Source organism: Asterias rubens, chromosome 7 (genome assembly GCF_902459465.1).
Source record: "Asterias rubens chromosome 7, eAstRub1.3, whole genome shotgun sequence".
Lineage (NCBI taxonomy): Eukaryota > Metazoa > Echinodermata > Asteroidea > Forcipulatida > Asteriidae > Asterias > Asterias rubens.
In genome coordinates, this window is record NC_047068.1 from 1,730,261 (window position 1) to 1,748,459 (window position 18,199).

Sequence of the window (18,199 nt, forward strand, 5' to 3'; positions counted from 1 at the left end):
TGGTGACTCTCTGACCCAGCTGCAGCTAGCTGAGAGTTGCACGGGTACCAGGGTATAAACTTTGTAATTTTGCACAATAAAACGAGTTCCACACGCTTTTATAGAATTCAGGAAAAAACATGCCCTCTTTGTTTAGTTTTAAATTACCCCAAGGCTCCAGGGTGTCAGTAATTTATAGGCCTACTTCAAGACTTCACTCACCTTTGGTAAACTGGTGGCTTTCCGGGCTTTTCATCCTTCCCGCTCCGTTGGGGACCCCACGTGAAATTCATCCTGCCAAGGCTCATGCGACTAAGATAATGTTCAATCTGACACTTGAGGGCGCCCTTAGCAGTGATGGCGAGTTTGACAAATCTGTCGAGATAAACAGTCACTGAACAATATTTACATGCAGAAAACAGTTGGTTTATGACAGTTTCTTTAGAGTTTTCAGCAACGGTTAAAGGATAAACATGAGTGCAGCAGATTTGAAGGAGCAGGGCAATCGGTTCTTTGGAGCTCATAAATACGAAGAGGCAATCGGGTGCTATTCAAAAGCAATCGTATGTATTTAATCAACGTAATCGAATACACAAAAATAACCACCAACTAAGTTAACATGGTGGTTAATATAAGCAGTGGCAGTGCTGCATAGCTGCTGGCACAACCAAGTTGTCGTTATGGATAACTTTCCGTGGTGAACTTTATTTTGTATTCCTCCATGGTCAAAAGTAGGCTAAGTAAAAGTAAAACGTGAGATCTTGAAACCATGGATTCATCGTGGTTTATAAATAAAGGAAATCACATACAAAATTTAAGTAATTATTGCATTTTTGCCTTGTATTTGCACTTGCATTTCATTCATTGGGTACCCATTTGGTGGGTGGGATGAAAAATGAAACGATGTATTCTTGAATAAACAAACAACCAGTATTTCTTCCCGTCACTCTGTATGGTCAGAGCAAGGTTAAAACTTAAACAATTCAAAATTACAATAATGAGGAGACCAACCACCAACTTTAAAAAAATATATATATTTGAGCTTGACTAGACTTTGAGACCCAGTATCTGGGCCTGCGCTGTACTTCTTTTCATTCTTCTTGACATCTTCGGACTCGACCTCGGGCTAATAGCGCCCATATATCTTTTGTGGTTAATAATGGGTATGGGCAATTTGCTATGATATACAACTCAACAAGCCAAAACAAAATGCCCCTAAATGACAAACACTACAGAAAATCCTAATTTTGGTTCAACTTGATGATTTTAAAATCTACAATTGGAGAGATCCATATCGAGCCAAGTCTTTGCACTCTCATAAAGCCTGAGGTCAAGTGTCAGTTTGCCGCTACTGTATTATATAGGTGGTGAATGTTTTTTTTTTTTTACATTGGTTGATTCACAATCATCCACTAGAGAAATACTATTACTGTCCGTCTCCCTTATACTTTGTAATATCATGGAAGATTCTTCCTCCATGGTAGACTGTTCCCAGCGGACCCTGTTTACGTGCTAAAAATTGTGCATGTTTTTTCACTATATTCTCCTGACTTACACACATCTAAGCCGAGATTTTCCCAGGTTTGTTATTTCATGTTCACGTTGAGCACACAAAACATGAACAGTGCAGGGGGCACTTCCCTTTAAAAAACAATGGGGAGACCCTTGAAGGGGCACCAAGGCCAAGACCAGGGGCAAACAAAAGGCCATGGCCTCTGTGGCCTCTGTAAAATTCCAGGCCTGCTCCATATTTCCTGTTTAATAATACCTTCACCTGACTGGGTTGAATAAACAAGGTGCTTTGAGGGTGCTTTAGCTTAGTAAAAGCGCATACAACTATACTTTCTTCTTAAAGTCATTGGACACTATTGGTAACTTTACTAAGTTAAGGTTTTATGCTAATAATTATTTTGAGTAATTACCAATAGTGTCCACTGCCTTAAATGTATTTTTCTATTCTTTCTATTACAGTTAAAGAACTCTTCCGATGGAAAGTTTTTCACCAACCGGTCGTTATGCAAACTGAAGCTAAGACGCTTTGATGCTGCTGCAGAGGACTGTCGTCTGGCTCTAGAACTGGATCAGAATAACGTCAAGGCACATTGCTTCTTGGGTCATGCACTGCTTGAACAGGAGTTATATGACGAGTCCATAGCAAGTCTATCCAAAGGTGCTTTGATTTAATAATAATAATAATAATTATAATAATAATTGTGGGTTCTTACAATAGCGCACATGTCTGTAACCCAGTGACGCTCCTGGCGCTGTAACATACAGTATTTCCTGCCAGATGTGGGACTACGTTTGAGTTTTGAGATCTAATTCTGATAGCACCATGCAATGCTTTACAAGGTGCTGTGGCGCAATTTACTTGTGAGAGTGAGAGTAACGGATTAACTCCCAACGTAGTGTCTTAGAGTCTCCAGTTTTTAAACTTTTTGGTTTGGTGATACATTTAGAAGCTCAATTGATAGGCCTAAACAGTGAAACCTATGTTTACATGTATGGTGTTAACGCCATCTGGAAGTACAGGTGAACAAGAAACTGTATCGCCCAGAATCTCAAAATAAGTTAGTGTAAGCTGGTGAGTTTAAAGTAGTAGGTGAAATGGTGTATTTACTACTGTACACATTTTTTGTGGAGTTAAAACTTTATGAAAACTGGAAGAAAACCCCAGATGGGAGAGACACAAGATGTGACAGTAGGAAATCAAGTAAGGACTGTAAAACCCAATCCACATAGTTCCCCCTGTAGGATTCGAACCGGGGTCCCCAGAGATGGAATGCAGGGCAAGACACCAGTGCGCCAACCTGACTTACCAAAAGTATGCCTCCCTTCAACCACTAGCGAAATCCTCTTATTGTAAAACTGTTATAGTTTTTTAAAGTTCTGGATGGGAATCACAGGCATTTGCGATAGGCCGGGCTTTTTTTTTTTTTTTTTTAGCCCTTATGCATACGTTCCTGTTCATCGTCCGTACAAGTATGTACATAAAGACTCTATCCATTAATGTAGCATACTTGAGTTGTTGTTCTCACCAACTCGGTATGTTGGCACAAGTGTATTTCTAGCCTCAGTGCTACCACTCTTACCTACTAAAGCACTTAGGAATTGTAGCTAGTGTTGGTTTTGACCATCGGGTAAACCCAAGTGCTCAAGGGTCAGGAAGTACCGTTCATAGAATGAGGTCATTGATAACGTCATATGCAGATCTAGCATGGTTGCTACATTGTACATCAAGCCACCAACAAGCAGAACACACAATCACGGCCAAATCTCATTGGCCCTTGCAACAAAAAGCCCTTTTTTTGCTCACTCTTCTTTGATTGCCCTACTCTGCAAGCATTGAATGTTCATTGTGTGCCTTCTTTTTTATGTTGTATCACTATTATTTGAAATAAAAATTCTTCATGCTGAACAATTTCAGAAAATCCCAGCCCTGTCTTGTAAGGCCCCGCCCCCAGACCTCTGCTCCAGCTGGGGTTAACAATATTGAGCAGGGAACTGGGTTAGTTTATGTTTCTCATGGCCCTGGTAATTCGGCTGGAATTGTAGCAGTTAAACTGGTTGTGTAGCGGTCATAAGCAGTGACGGAAATTTAGCAATTGAAAGGAAATAAACTTTGGTGAAATTTACTTAGTTTTAACAGCTGACCTTTTTTCTTGATTTTTCTTATAGCTCATGATCTTGCAAAGGAACTGAAGCTCAACTACGGTGATGATATAGCATGTACTTTAAGATCAGCTAAAAAGAAAAGATGGTCTGCCATGGAAGAGAAACGAATCCAACAGGAAATACTGCTACAATCTTTCCTGAATAGATTGGTACTAGATGACAAAGAAAGGTGAGAAGTCTTACTAATTCAGAAGGATTTGCCGAAAGATTGTACAAAGGATAAGAAGTGCAAACTAGAGATTCAGTTACATATAATCTGTTCCGTCTTCATTTTGAGGTTCAAATGTCTGACGAATTTCAAGGTTTAATTCAGTTTCAATCTTGAGTTAAAGGCAGTGGACGCTATTGGTAATTACTCAAAATAATTATTAGCATTAGACCTTACTTGGTAACGAGTAGTGGAGAGCTGTTGATAGTATAAAACATTGTGAGAAACGGCTCCCTCGGCTTAGCATAGTTTTCGAGTAAGAAGTAATTTTCCACAAATTTGATTTTGAGACCTCAGAATTGGATTTTGAGGTCTTGAAATCAAGCATCTGAAAGCACACAACTTTGTGTGACAAGGGTGTTTTTCTTTCATCATTATCTCGCAACTTCGAAGACCAATTGAGCTCAAATTTTCACAGGTTTGTTAGACGGTTTGAAGACTGGTGTGTGACAATTACCAAGTGTCCGGTGTCTTTAAGAAAAGAGTTCTAGGGGAAGAAGAAGTTCCAAGAAGAAGAAAAAGAGGTGTTCGTGCTTTTATGCACAAACACCTAATCATGGACGCCTGAGTAAGCCCCTAAATCCTCGCCCCTACAAAACGCAGAAGTTTCATTAAAACCCTGTTGCTATCAGTGGCCTCTCCTTGTTCGGCCACAAATTCCACAGAAGCCTGTGGGGATTATCCAAAGGACGCATGCCATGGGATTTGGACATAATACCAGCCGTACAAATAGAAAAGGCCTCTACACCCACTACTAGCCTGGGATGTATGCACAACGTAGATTTCCTTCAAATATCATGTCCTGATTTCAGTGAGAAAAATGCAGTATATGAAAGGTCAGTTGAAGAAATAACAACACGAGGAGAGATTCTATGAACTCCGTCCGACTTCCACATTTGTTGAAAAATCAGCAGACCTACAAAATCAGACCCGGAACTACATGTTGGCCACAGAGACCATGGCCTGCGTTGCCCTAGGCTCAATTTCACAAAGAGTTAAGATTGATCTTAACTGTGCATCCATCTTAGTAATAATATAAATTATGGCTTCTTGTATAGGCCTACAGTCCACTCATGGCGCTCCAACATTATTACACCTGGTCACTAAGTAAAGTTTAATATTACAATACAAATCACTATGGTGATACCACCAACTTATCTTAAGATGAATCTGAGTGCTTTTTGAATTCCCCTTGTCTTGGCATAGGTGCCCCTTCACAAGTTTTCAATGGCCTTTGAGAATTTTCCACTTGAAGTGCCCTTTGCAAAATAAAAATGGCCTTGCCCTCTCAAAGATGAACTTTCAGGCCTGAAACATGTAACTACAAACGCTGTTCACTTTGTATGGTATATACTTCAAATGATCATCACCAACATGTCCAGTTTATACCATTTGGATTGGTTTGTTTTTTAGGCAAATGGCAGAATTAAAGATAGACGACGAAAAGGACACTAAAGAAGAATCAGAAGATCAGAAACAACAGATAGAAACAGATTATGTAAGTGAACTTTACTGTTCTATCAGATACTGCATCAGTGACTTTTTCTAGAAAAAATAACAATTGCCACATTCAAAGGATAAATGTAAAGTTGCCATTTTTATTTTGGTGTACTTGGCAATCAGTGATGCCACAAAGGGGCTTTTCTTTAACTACCCCCCCCCCCAAAAAAAAAAAACCCACCAATACAAACAAACAAACAACAGCAACTGAAGTTTAGTTTTTTTTTAAAGATATTTCATCAATGATCGACTGAATTTTGGTGTTGGTGGCCTCGATGGTTCTAAGCATACAAGAGAGATCCCGTAATGAGTGAAGCAAATGTAACTGACAAAGTACTGGTGTAATTTGCTCTAACCGATGTATTCAGTAACATTTCTGGCAGCAGCGTTTTGTATCCATAAAGTTGTTCACCCCGGAAGTAGCAGTTTCAGCAACATTACCATGTACCTTAACTTGATTCATAGAGACTAAGCAAACCAGAAATAGCAGTTTCAGCAACATAACCATACCTTAACTTGATTCATAAAGACTAAGCAAACCAGAAATAGCAGTTTCAGCAACATTACCAAAGCTAAGCTATACCTTCTCTTTATTCAAAGATATTAAGTACACAAGAAGCCTGTTGTTTCAGCAACATTACCAAAAGTTATACATGTACCTTATCTTGATTCATAGAGATTAATCACACCACATACATGTGTACGCGGGTAACGCCATCACGCCACAGTTTTATTGTCGTTCCATGTTTAATGGAATACACAACAGGAAGCAGCTGACACAAGTAGCAACAACATCACCAAGTGACACTAAGGTCTGGACCATTGAGTACTTCCCCATGTCCAGATTGACACCTAAGGGTTGAATTCTAAACATTGTATAATGAGTTAATGTATAGCAATGCTGCTTGCTTGTTGTATATTAAGCACTAGAGAGTGGAACCAGATGGCATTGTAATGAGTTACGTAGACAGTCTGTAGTATAATTGTGGTGGTTCAGTTTAAAGGCAGTGGACACTGTTGGTAATTACTCAAAATAATTATTAGCACAAACACTTACTTTGCAACGAGTAGGCCTAATGGGGAGAGGTTGATAGTATAAAACGTTGTGAAATAACGTAGTTTTCCAGAAAGAAGTAATTTTTCATGAATTTAATTTCGAAACCTCAGATTTAGAATTTGAGGTCTCGAAATCAAGCATCTGAAAGCAAACAACTTCGTGTGACAATGGTATTTCTTCTTTCATAGTTATCTCGCAACTTCAACAACAGATTGGGCTCAAATTTTCACAGGTTTGTTATTTTATGATGTTGAGATAAACCAAGTGAGAATACTGGTCTTTGACAATTACCAATAGTGTCCAGTGTCTATAAAGGCAAAGTATGGGTATACCTTTAGTTTTTTCTTCAACTGTCTGATTGTTTGTCCTATGTAAAAGTAGATTAACCTTAATGTAGATGTACACATTGAAACTAATATAAAAATTTCTGCACCCCAAACGAAGATATTGACAAAATAGGGATATCGCCAACTTAGGGCTAGATAGCTCAGTTGGTAGAGCACTGGAGATCGTTTATTCAAATCCCACTCTAGTCAATTCTCTGTTCAACCTCAAAAATCATCTGAAAATTTCATTACAAAATGTGGTCGCGTTTTTGAGATATCGCCAAAAATTTGGTGCAAATATGTCCATGCAGGAAGAATTATCCCTAATTATATAGGAATACATAATTTGAGGAGCGTAATTTAGGCCGACAGTAACGCTTCTCGGATTCAAATTCGGGGATATAATTAATTTGCTTAAACATATCAGAGGCTTCTGTAGGCTTACCATTTGTTATTGCCATTAATTTTAAGAGAGATTACCAAACATATAAATAGACCCTACCATCTCTTTTGATGGCCTGCTTCCTGAACTTAACATCTGAAAATGCTCTGTTTTAATAATGTTTTTACCGTTGGAACTTCAAAGAAACCTGTAAATATGTTGAAAGTACATTATGTCATTGACATGTACATTTAACTTAATGACATTTGCATACAAGATAAAGTGCTTGTTGATGCAACATTCTGCATGTGTTTCTTACTTTTCATTCTAATACAGGTTCGTTACTCCGCATTTTATAAGTAAGAAATTCTTTGTAACATTTCAGTTAAAGCCATTATACACTTTCGGTAAACAGTACTGTCCAAGTCCCACACCTTATATATAAAATAACAAACCTGTGAAAATTTAGGCTCAATCGGTCATTGGAGTCGGGAGAAAATAACGGGAAAACCCACTCTTGTTTCCGCACGTTTCGCCGTGTCATGACATGTGTTTAAAATAAATCCGTAATTCTCGCTATCGAGAATTGATATTGTTTTAATGTTATCTCAAAAAGTAAAGCATTTCATGGAATAATATTTCAAGAGAAGTCTTTCACCATTACCTTCTGTAAACCCTGTAAATTAATTGTAAATCTGTGAACTTTTTGTTTTTTTCCTGTTCCGAAAGTGTATAATGGCTTTAACAGTGAGTGACTTCAAAGTGGAAGTATTTACCATTTAATAGTAATACAGTGATTGTCGCATTCGTAGCATAATTAGGTACACTCTAGTAAGCATTATTACGCCTGGTTAAATATGGAGGCCATGGCTTCTGTTGCCCTACATGTGTTTCTTACTTTTCATTCTAATACAGTTTTGTTATGCCGCATTTATAAGTAAGAAATTCTTTGTAACATTTCAGATAACAGTGAGTGACTTAAAAGTGGTAGTACTTCCCCAGTTAATAGTAATTCAGTGAGTGTCACATTCATAAGTGCACTCCACTAAACATAATTAGGCCTGGGTTTTTATGGAGGCAATGGCTTCTGTTGGACTAGTTTTGGCCTTTGTGCCCCGTCAAAAGTTTCCCATAGACTGTAAGATTTGAAGTGCTCTTTGCCTTGCCCTCTCTAGGTCTGCATTTCTTTTCTGGCTACCTGTATTTTTTTTTCTTTTCTTTTTTAAATGTCACCTAACAACACAAGGCCAGATGGCCACTTTAAGGTAAAGGCTACACTCAAGTGATTTGGCCTGCCGACCCATTTCAACTGTCACCAGGGGCGCCTTGCCACCTACTCCTGGGGCTGAAACAGGGTTACCCCTTCACAGTCAGTAAGGATGTGGGCTTGGGTATCTTCCACTAGGAGCCAGGCTGGTAGAGCAGAATACACTACCTCCTAACTTTGTACAAAGTAATTATGGTTTAGTGTCTTGCTCAAGGGCTCAAGTGTCTGGACCAGGATTTGAACCTACACTCTGCTGCTGACAACACCAGAGCATGGGTCCAGTGAACTCAACCGCTCGGCCAAGGCATGCCACAAAATTGACTGGGCATTCATTTCATTTAATAGTATAATTCTAAAACAATACATATCTGATACTTTTTTCTTTTTTTTTTACATTGTAAGCAGCTGTATTATGTGTATCCTCATTAGTTTCCAAAGTTCTGTAATGAAAAAAAAACCAGTCAAATCACTGGGGTGGTATTCAAATCCACTACCTTTGCATTGCTAAAACAAATTATGACAGGCTTTAATCATGAATGTCTATTTCTGATATTAATTCAATCGTACTGTTTTTATATTTCGTATTTCGCATGTATATTGTAATACTTTTCAGAGATGTTTATATCATATTTCGATGTATTTTTGTATACACGTAAATGGTACATTTTTAGTGTAATTTTCATATAACATATTTTTAGACACGCAAAACCAAAACGCATTTCACTGTACAAATATTTGTTTTTTTACAAGTGAAAATAAAACATTATTCTGTTCTATTCTATTATATTCTTTATCCTCGATGCAAAAAACAACAACAAACATCTTTTAAAAGTCAATGCAGAGCTCGCTGCTAACACATAGGATTCGAGCTGCCTCTAGCCACCGGCTAAGCTTGGTGGTCTAGTAGTAAGACATCTGCTCTAGCAATGCAAAGGTCATGGGTTTGAATCCCACACGAGTAATTTGCCTTGGGTTTGGTGGGTTTTTTTTTTTTTTTTTTTTCAGAGAGTTGGAAAAATTCTGTGCTAATTACATGTTGGTTTTTACAAAGGAAAAAACAAATAAAACATTGTTTATTCCTGATGACAAAAACCCATATTTTAAATGAATACAATTGATAGTTTGGTTTCCTTCAAATTATTCAGGACAAACATATCAAGGAGCTGAACGAGTTATTTGCAGCTGTTGATGAAAGGAGGAAAGTGAGTTGAAATTTTAATTTATTTCCATTTCTATCATTCATCTCTAATTAATTCTATATTTGATAAACAAATTATCAATGAATTCCATTTCTAATCCTCCTGTCTCGGATTTCCCTCTCCTGGGATACCCAAATAATTAAAAGTTGACCTGAATAAATATAGCCAGGGTCAAGTTTTCATAGAGCTGCTAAGCACAAAACTTTGCTTAGCATGAAATTTCTTCCTTGACAAAAACAAGATTACCAACCAAATTTCCACGTGATTTTCAGATTAAGCAAACAACAGCTGAATACCAGTACGACGCAATATGTAACAAATGGCAATTGGGTTGGTAATCCTGGGTTTTTATTTCGAGGAAGAAATTTCATGCCAAGCAAATTCTTGGTTCTTAGCAGCTCTATGAAATTGGGCCCAGGTACAGTATTAAGTTTCTTCATTAAAGACAATGGGAGACTTTCTGGGACGATAGAGGGCAGCAGACTTACCGGGTAAATCCATTGTTCTCAGAATTATGCGCATGTTCAGAACTACGTAAACAATGGAAATTTACCCGGTATGTCTGCTGCCACCTAGCGTTGGAAAGTCTCCTATTGTCATGTTTGCAGTTCAACGATTTAATCTCCAATTTGTACGAGATATATTCTGCCTGATTAAGTTTCTTCATCGAAGACAATTGTCATTTTCCAATGCAACGATTCAACAATCTCCAATTTGTATGAGATATATTCTGCCACAACTCATCAGTAAGTTTGGATAGAACTAGCTTTATAATTCACAGTAGAATCTTTGAGTATTGATTCCACTCCACAAGGAGACCAGACAATCATTACTGTCATGTGAGAAGACATCGACCATTACTAGATTTTTGATAAGTAACAAGATAGTGCTGATTGTATATCATCAAAGGTTGGGGCATTGATTGGTTTTTGTCAAGGTATTTCTGATTTATCGCTCTAAAAACTAAAGAGTTGAATCCAACACTTGCATGAGTTCGGTGAATGACTACACTTTGAAAGTGTTGAATCCAGCATTTTATATGTTGAATCCAGCATTTTAAAGTATTCGGTCAACAATTTAAAGGCCAGTTTAACGTTTAAAAAGCAGATCCAACAATTCAGCAGAATTTTGTTGAGAAATGTTGAAATAACACTGAAATTGTTGAATTAACACTTTTTGCGTTGGATCAAAAACTTAAAATGCTAGATTTAACAAACAAATCGCTGGATCCAACACTTTCAAAGAGTAGTCACTCACCGAACTCATGCAAGTGTTCCACTCTTTAGTATTAGAGTATAGGCAAAATTTTAAAGTAAGATGCAATAAAAGTCACCTGTGAAAGTTTCAGTTGAATACATTATGTACTTCAAAGTACACAGCAAAAAACTGTTACAGTCATGACAGTGTTTTTACAGGAACGTGAAATTAAACCACATTTAGTGATGTGACGGCAGGTTCAAAGAGTGAATTGAGTTTTTGGTCTCTACCCGACTGCGTGGGTTTTCCCTGAACTAATTCTGGGAATTTCCTCCCCCGACATCTAAAACTTAACTTCCTTGTCTTCTCTATAATGGTTCTTGGCTAGTAAACAGAAAGATGAGCTAGCCAAGAACCCAGATTACATGTGACCAGAAAAAAAAGATTGGTCTTAAGGGCCTTTTTAAAAGCAGTGCAACCAGTTAAGTTTCTAACATGGGTGGGAAGTTTATTCAATGTCTGATGGGCAAAGACAGGACAAAAATTAGCATCTTCGTTGGTAAAATTTTGCCAGGTTTTGTACAGTTGTAACACAGAACACGAGGATTGGAATAAATAATCTTCAACAAACTACTGTATAAAGTTAACCATAGAGTTAATCAGTAATGTAGTCTACTGTAGTCTAATGTGTTACTTTTGAGTACACACAGTAACAAACTGTCCCAGTACTTTCACAGGAAGTTGTTTACAAACTTGAGACTCAATCTCATCATAACTTAAAGACTTGCAGCAAATGTTTTTAGCAGTTAGTTTATAAACCTGAGGATGCGAAGTGGTGGAAAAGGAAAAGACGAGAAAGTCTGAGAAACTGTTGGGGGTGCAGAATGGATAAACCCAGGTTACATGCAATGAAAGAAAAGATGGGTATTGAGGGCCTTTTCAAAAGCAGTGAGACCATTTGAATTCCTAACACAAGTGGAAAGTTTATTTTATAGCCAGTACAGCCAAGGGCCAGAGACAGAAACAGATTCATGAGCATCTTTGTTGGTAAAACTGCCAGGTTATAATAATAGTAATAGTAATAAATAATACTTATAGAGCGCATCTTACAAAGATACAGTATAAAGAGAGCTACGAAAAATAAAGTTTATGAGCGAGAAGAGAACAGATGCGTTTTTAATTTACTCTTGAACGTCTGGAGTATGTTGGTGTTTCGAATAATGTCTTGGTAGTGCATCAGGGAACAGTGACTGAGAAGGACCGGTCCCCTGCTCTTGTGCGAGTGCGAGGGATTGTTATATTCTGGCTGGAGCGGAGGCCACTCCGGCCAGGTTTGTTGAAATTTAGAGACTCTGTGATGTATTGAGGAAGTATTGTTATGCACAGTACATGGGGCGGTTCTAACACATACATATTGTTAGAGGGTTAGAATAAATGTACTCCTGAACCTGAACAAACTACTGTATAGAGTTTACCATAGGGTTAATCAGTAATGCGGCCAATAAAAGGATGCAGGCAGAAGTTGGGTAAGGTCCCCATTAAGGCTAGACAAGTAAGCAATTAATAACAAGTGTAGATTGACAATCAAGATGACATGGCTCCTAAACTGCTTCTTAGTCTGGTGGGGTTCCAGTCCTCACTAAGCCACTCCAAGTAGCGATTGAACTGCATCTCTTACGACTCTCATGTGTCTTAATTTATCACATGATGAATGCTAGTGATTAAACTTACAGGACAACAAGGCACATCACTGGTTATTATTTGAATTGGTCCATTAACAACAGCCAGCCACCAACCTGATCTAACTTAGAAAGTACTGGATTGGGATGATGATACTTTGAATGGTTAGAAACTTGAGAGAAAATAACTAGCTGTTGCAACTGCTTATAACCAAAAGGACCTATTGTGAAAACAAGTTAATGGCCTGATGTTTCGACCCTATAGCAGAGTCTTTCAGCTCATAACATAAAAACACACAGGAACAGGTACTCAAGTGTAACAAAAGCACTCAAGTGGCAATACATGTGCAGAGAGACACGAGAGAGAGAGGAGGCAGAAAGGATACAGACAAATCAAAGAAAGGGAGAAAGGAGGTGGAGGGAAGGGACTGGTTTGACCACAAGAAGTTGGACAGTTAAGAAACTTATTACATACCATAAAGACTTGAAGCCAGAAATGAAGAATAAAAGATGTCATATTAAAAGATGACAGACGCCAATTATGGAGACGAGCTGTCATGGCCGCCGCCATCCACTAAAAAGCTCTTCTACATCAATCACCACCCACAAAACAAGTTCAGTTAATAGCAACTCAACTTGCTGTACTCCTACCCAACCATTCTCAAGAAAATTGTCGGCAATTTCAAGACGGAGGCAAACGACTGATTTATCTTGTGTAAGGATCAGCATTTAAGGCTCCAAGCGAAGGAACAGGAAACGTTCCATCGACGTACCTAAATGTCAGATCTAAATAATAGTTATGTTGATATTAGATGTACGTGTACTTTACCCCCATTTAAGTGCTAGACTCTGATATATCGTCCTTTGTGATTCCGCAATTGGGATGGAATGCACTGATAAATTGATGAGCCATCTTGTAATTACACAAAATTGTTGTCCGAGATGTCCGTTTATCCAATTCCCACCGCCTTTTCCGTAATAAATGGATTTGTTTTTATTGAGTGTACATGCTGTACTTGTTAGTTTATGGGGAGTGACTTTTGTACTTTTTACTGTATCCCCTGGTGTGTCACAGTTATTGTGGAACTTCAGAGTGTGTGATTCTGATATGGATGTTTTTAGAGGGGTCTAAAAGAGTGGCAACAAGGTCTAAACTGGCGGTTTAAAACCGGCAGGGTCGTGGCCTTGCTTCGGCTCGGTCCTTCATTTTACAGCCACGACCCTGCTAGGTTTTAAATGCCTGGTTAAGACCGATTCACTGCTCTTTTAGTCCCATTCATAAATGGCCATTGTAAGCAGAATGATATTGTTGACAAAATTGTAAAACCCTTCTGTAAATTTTCAATTCCTGTCATGTCTTGAGCTAAACTTTACGCTTTACTCGACTTTACGCTCATCGATAGGTGCGTATGGATAGGTGCGTAATAACAAATTTGAAACTGAGCACCTGTATGAACTGATTGCGATACGCATAAATTGGCGCTCTTGTGGGCTTGCGCACCACGTGTATAGTTAAAAACACTTCTTCAAAGTGTTTAAACATGACCATGAGATCTCCTCTCAACCAATCAGAAGGGATAAACTGTCCCTGGTATTTATGAATTTCAAACTTCATGGGTGGTTTAATACTTAGAAGTGGCCCCATGAAACCATAACTTTTCTTATGACTGAATGAAAACTAATTTGTTGGTTAAAGATCTTTTGTTTTTGTTTGCCCTACAGACAAGAGAGGTACCAGACTATCTGTGTGGTAAGATCAGCTTTGAGATCATGAAGGATCCAGTTATAACACCCAGTGGTATTACGTATGACAAGAAAGATATTGAAGAGCATTTACAGGTAATTTATTGTATAGTTTTGATCCTGTTCATGTTATCATTTCTTCATCCCCAGTTTTATTCAAGGCTCATGAAGCTATTATACAGGATTGGTAGAGCTGACAAAATAGTCGGAGGCTCTGAACTTCCCTCTTTAAAGGGCCATGCAATTTTCCTTTAGTAATAAGGGGCACTTCTAGGAGGAAAAAGGTAAATTTGTATTTGAAGTAAAATACCCCAAAATACCTCATTAAAACTATCAAAACTTTATTGAAAGGGCAGAGCAGTTTTTTCACTAGTAAGGTGCATTATGAGGAAAGTGAGTGTTTGTATTGAAACCTTGCAAAGGGCACCACAGCACAATCATAGAGCACCACGGCAATTGCTGTATGTATTGTGTTTTATGTGATCAACCACAAAGGCCTACATGACATTACCTTTGAATTACTTACATGTAATCTGTTTTGTGAGTCACTCGGGAGAAAATAGTGACAAACGATGCACAATTTCCATTATGTATAAACACACTGTCAGCTGTTGCCTTTTTCGTAGGCTTCAGATACAGTATTATCAAATATGACTTCATTTCAGAGGGAAATATTTTACAGAAATAGTTGCAACTTCATAATCAGTAAGCTTTCAGACTAAGATTAAAGACACTGGACACCTTTGGTAATTGTCACAGACCAGTCTTCTCACTTGGTGTATCTCAACATATGCATAAAAAAAAAAAACTGAGAAAATTTGAGCTCAATTGGTCATCGATGTTGCGAGATAGTAATGGAAGAAAAAACACCCTTGTCACATGAAGTTGTGTGCTTTCAGATGCTTAATTTCGAGACCTCAAAATCTAATTCTGAGGTCTCGAAATCAAAATCAAGGAAATTTACTTCTTTCTCGAAAATTACGTTACTTCAGAGGGAGCCGTTTCTCACAATGTTTTATACCATCAACAGGTCTCCATTGCTTGTTTACCAAGTAAGGTTTTATGCTAATAATTATTTTGAGTAATTACCAATAGTGTCCACTGCCTTTAAAGCCATTATACACTTTCGGTACAGAAAACAAAAAAAGTTCACAGATTTACAAATAATTTACAGGGTTTACAGAAGATAATGGTGAAAGACTTCTCTTGAAATATTGTTCCATGAAATGCTTTACTTTTTGAGAAAACATTAAAACAATATCAATTCTCATTAGCGAGAATTACGGATTTATTTGAAACACATGTCATGACATGGCGAAACGCGCGGAAACAAGAGTGGGTTTTCCCGTTATTTTCTCCCGACTCCGATGACCGCTTGAGCCTATATTTTCACAGGTTTGTTATTTTATGTATAAGTTGTGATACACGAAGTGTGGGACTTGGACAATACTGTTTACCGAAAGTGTCCAATGGCTTTAAGGCTAAACGGATGCAACTGATGATGGGGTCATCCCTGGTCAAAGCTTAACTGCAAGTCTGACTGCATCACATTGTATCACTTGCAGTACACAACCTCAGCACCTGACATAGACAGAGAGTAGCAAGTCATCCATTTCATCAACCACCTTTACACCTGCATTAAAACCTCTCACCACTTCACCACGAGACAGCCCTTTATTAAGTATCACTTTATAGGTGTCCTTCAAGGTCTGATGAGTTCAATTTGAAATCTATAACAAGATTTATTCTGCGAGTCTGACAAGGAATCCCGTTAGAATCTGCTACTATGATTGATGAATTGCCACCTTGCATGACACACTAAGTGGGCACTCTGATAATTGAATTCATTAGGAGAGTCAGGCGGGTGGATAATGTTCGCTAATCTGTGAAGTGATATCGTCTTGTTTTTGTATCTCTCAACTTTCTTGGAACATACACACTGACTTATAATCTCTTGCCCTTTTGTCAGGTATCGAGAATGGAATGTCAACACCTGTGTACACATTTCATATTTGTCTTGACTATGTTGTAGCAGTCCTAGGTCCTAGGTTTTACCCACCCTCCTTGCATCACCAGCCTGGGTTTACCCTTAACTTTGTCAGTGCCAAGCAGCAGAACCAACAGAGCTCAAATTCTTTGGGAAAATCCACAAGACTGCGGGGCTTGTACAGTTCAAAACATCAGCTGAACCAGAGAAAAAATGTTCACAGACCAGAATCATAATGAGGAGAAACGAAAATCTACAGTGTCACGATTAACAAATTACACCAACATTGAAAGAAGAAAATTGTTTGGTAACCGTTGCCATACCCCTCATATAGAAACTCCTTAATTTTCTAACCAAACTGAATCAAACATTGTTTTGAGCTTCATCAACATGCAACCCGCACTTGCACCTGCAGAAAGGGCTTGGCATTTGCCATTCTACAACATTAGAATTTATAATCTCAACAGTCCAAGTACCACTCCTTTAAAGAGCCCATGGAGACAGAATACTTCGTAATTGTGTGTTAGGGTTGTTTGTGATTCGCTTGTGATACCATGAAACATTCAAAAGCAGTGAACCCCATAGGGCTGTTAATAAGCATTCAAATTAGCCTTGCACTGAAAACAAAACATCTAAAAGGAAACTTTCATCTAAACAGACAGGGGGACTGTTGAGGAGCTGAAGTACAGGGAAAGAACATTCTAGACGGATTGTCTTTGGCACAACACATTTTGTTCAGAAAGGTAGTTTTGGATAGGTTTATAGAACTGGTTCCACTAGTTTCACATCTTATGTATATGTTTAGGGCCATGCTAGCCTGAGATTTGTGCCTTCAGATGCCTGAGAAAGGCTGCAGCACTGAAGTCTTCCTCAGTTACAAATATTTCAAGTGCAAATACATGTACCTCTTTCTCAAAAGTTACGCTACTTCAGAGAGAGTCGTTTCTCACAATGTTCTAGACTATCATTAGCTCTCCAGTGCTTGCTATCAAGTTACTTTTTTATGCTAATATATATTTTGATGAATTGCCTTCAACATTACCATTTACATTTGACAGTTTACTAACAAACTCTGTGTGTTTCTTTGTTCACTTTTTGCAGAGAGTCGGCCATTTTGACCCTGTGACCCGCATCAAGTTGACCCAGGACCAGTTGATTCCAAACCTCGCCATGAAGGAGGTCATTGCAACCTTCTTAGATGAAAATGAATGGGTTGAGGAATACTGAACGCATTTATAGATAAGTGTACATATACAACTCTGTTCGAAAGCGTGACTTTCACGCCCACTTAACATAAACTTGCTCCACCGTTACCGGAAGCCCAAATTAGTTGCATTGAGCAGGACCCGGGAAAGTACTCAGTATACAGTGCTTAAAGACACTGGACACCTTTGGTAACTCTCAAGACCACTCTTCTCACTTGGTCTATCTCAACATATGCACAAAATTACAAACCTGTGAAAATTTGAACTCTGTCGTCGAAGTTGCGAGATAATAATGGAAGAAAAAACACCCATGTCACACAAAGTTGTGCTTTCAGATGCTTGATTTCGGGATTTTTTTTGTGGAAATTTACTTCTTCCTCGAAAACTATGTTACTTCAGAGGGAGCCGTTTATCACAATGTGTTTTACTATCAACAGCTCTCCATTGCTTGTTACCAGGTAAGTTTTTATGCTAACAATTATTTTGAGTAATTCCCAATAGTGTCCACTGCCTTTAACCAGTGGGGTAAGGGTAATGATGTTACATTGAGCTAGTATTTCTTTGTGGATTAATGCAAGAACAAATTAACTTTTGGACTTGGCTTTAACATATTACCTTCTTCAAAGACTCACTTCTCAGAATTAATAACCCATGCTCCTTCACAACCCTGGCAGTGTCCTGTGCAGATTAAATTGGCTTGATTTGTGGATTGTATATTTAACTAGTAGAGGTTTGCAGTAACACTGGGTGAACATTTCTTTCGAGTAGTGTTTGTTCTGAAAAGAACCGTTGGTT

At 38.2% G+C, this 18,199-nt stretch overlaps 1 protein-coding gene across 1 annotated transcript; it reads left to right on the plus strand.

Moving 5' to 3' along the window:
• Positions 1-266: 266 nt before the first annotated feature.
• LOC117292802 (STIP1 homology and U box-containing protein 1-like) lies at positions 267-17,629 on the plus strand. Its single transcript, XM_033774966.1, has 7 exons — positions 267-542; positions 1,951-2,149; positions 3,658-3,823; positions 5,276-5,360; positions 9,540-9,596; positions 14,192-14,308; positions 17,301-17,629. The coding sequence occupies exons 1-7, from the start codon at positions 453-455 to the stop codon at positions 17,424-17,426; spliced, it is 840 nt and encodes a 279-aa protein (XP_033630857.1). The 5' UTR covers positions 267-452; the 3' UTR covers positions 17,427-17,629.
• Positions 17,630-18,199: the final 570 nt, after the last annotated feature.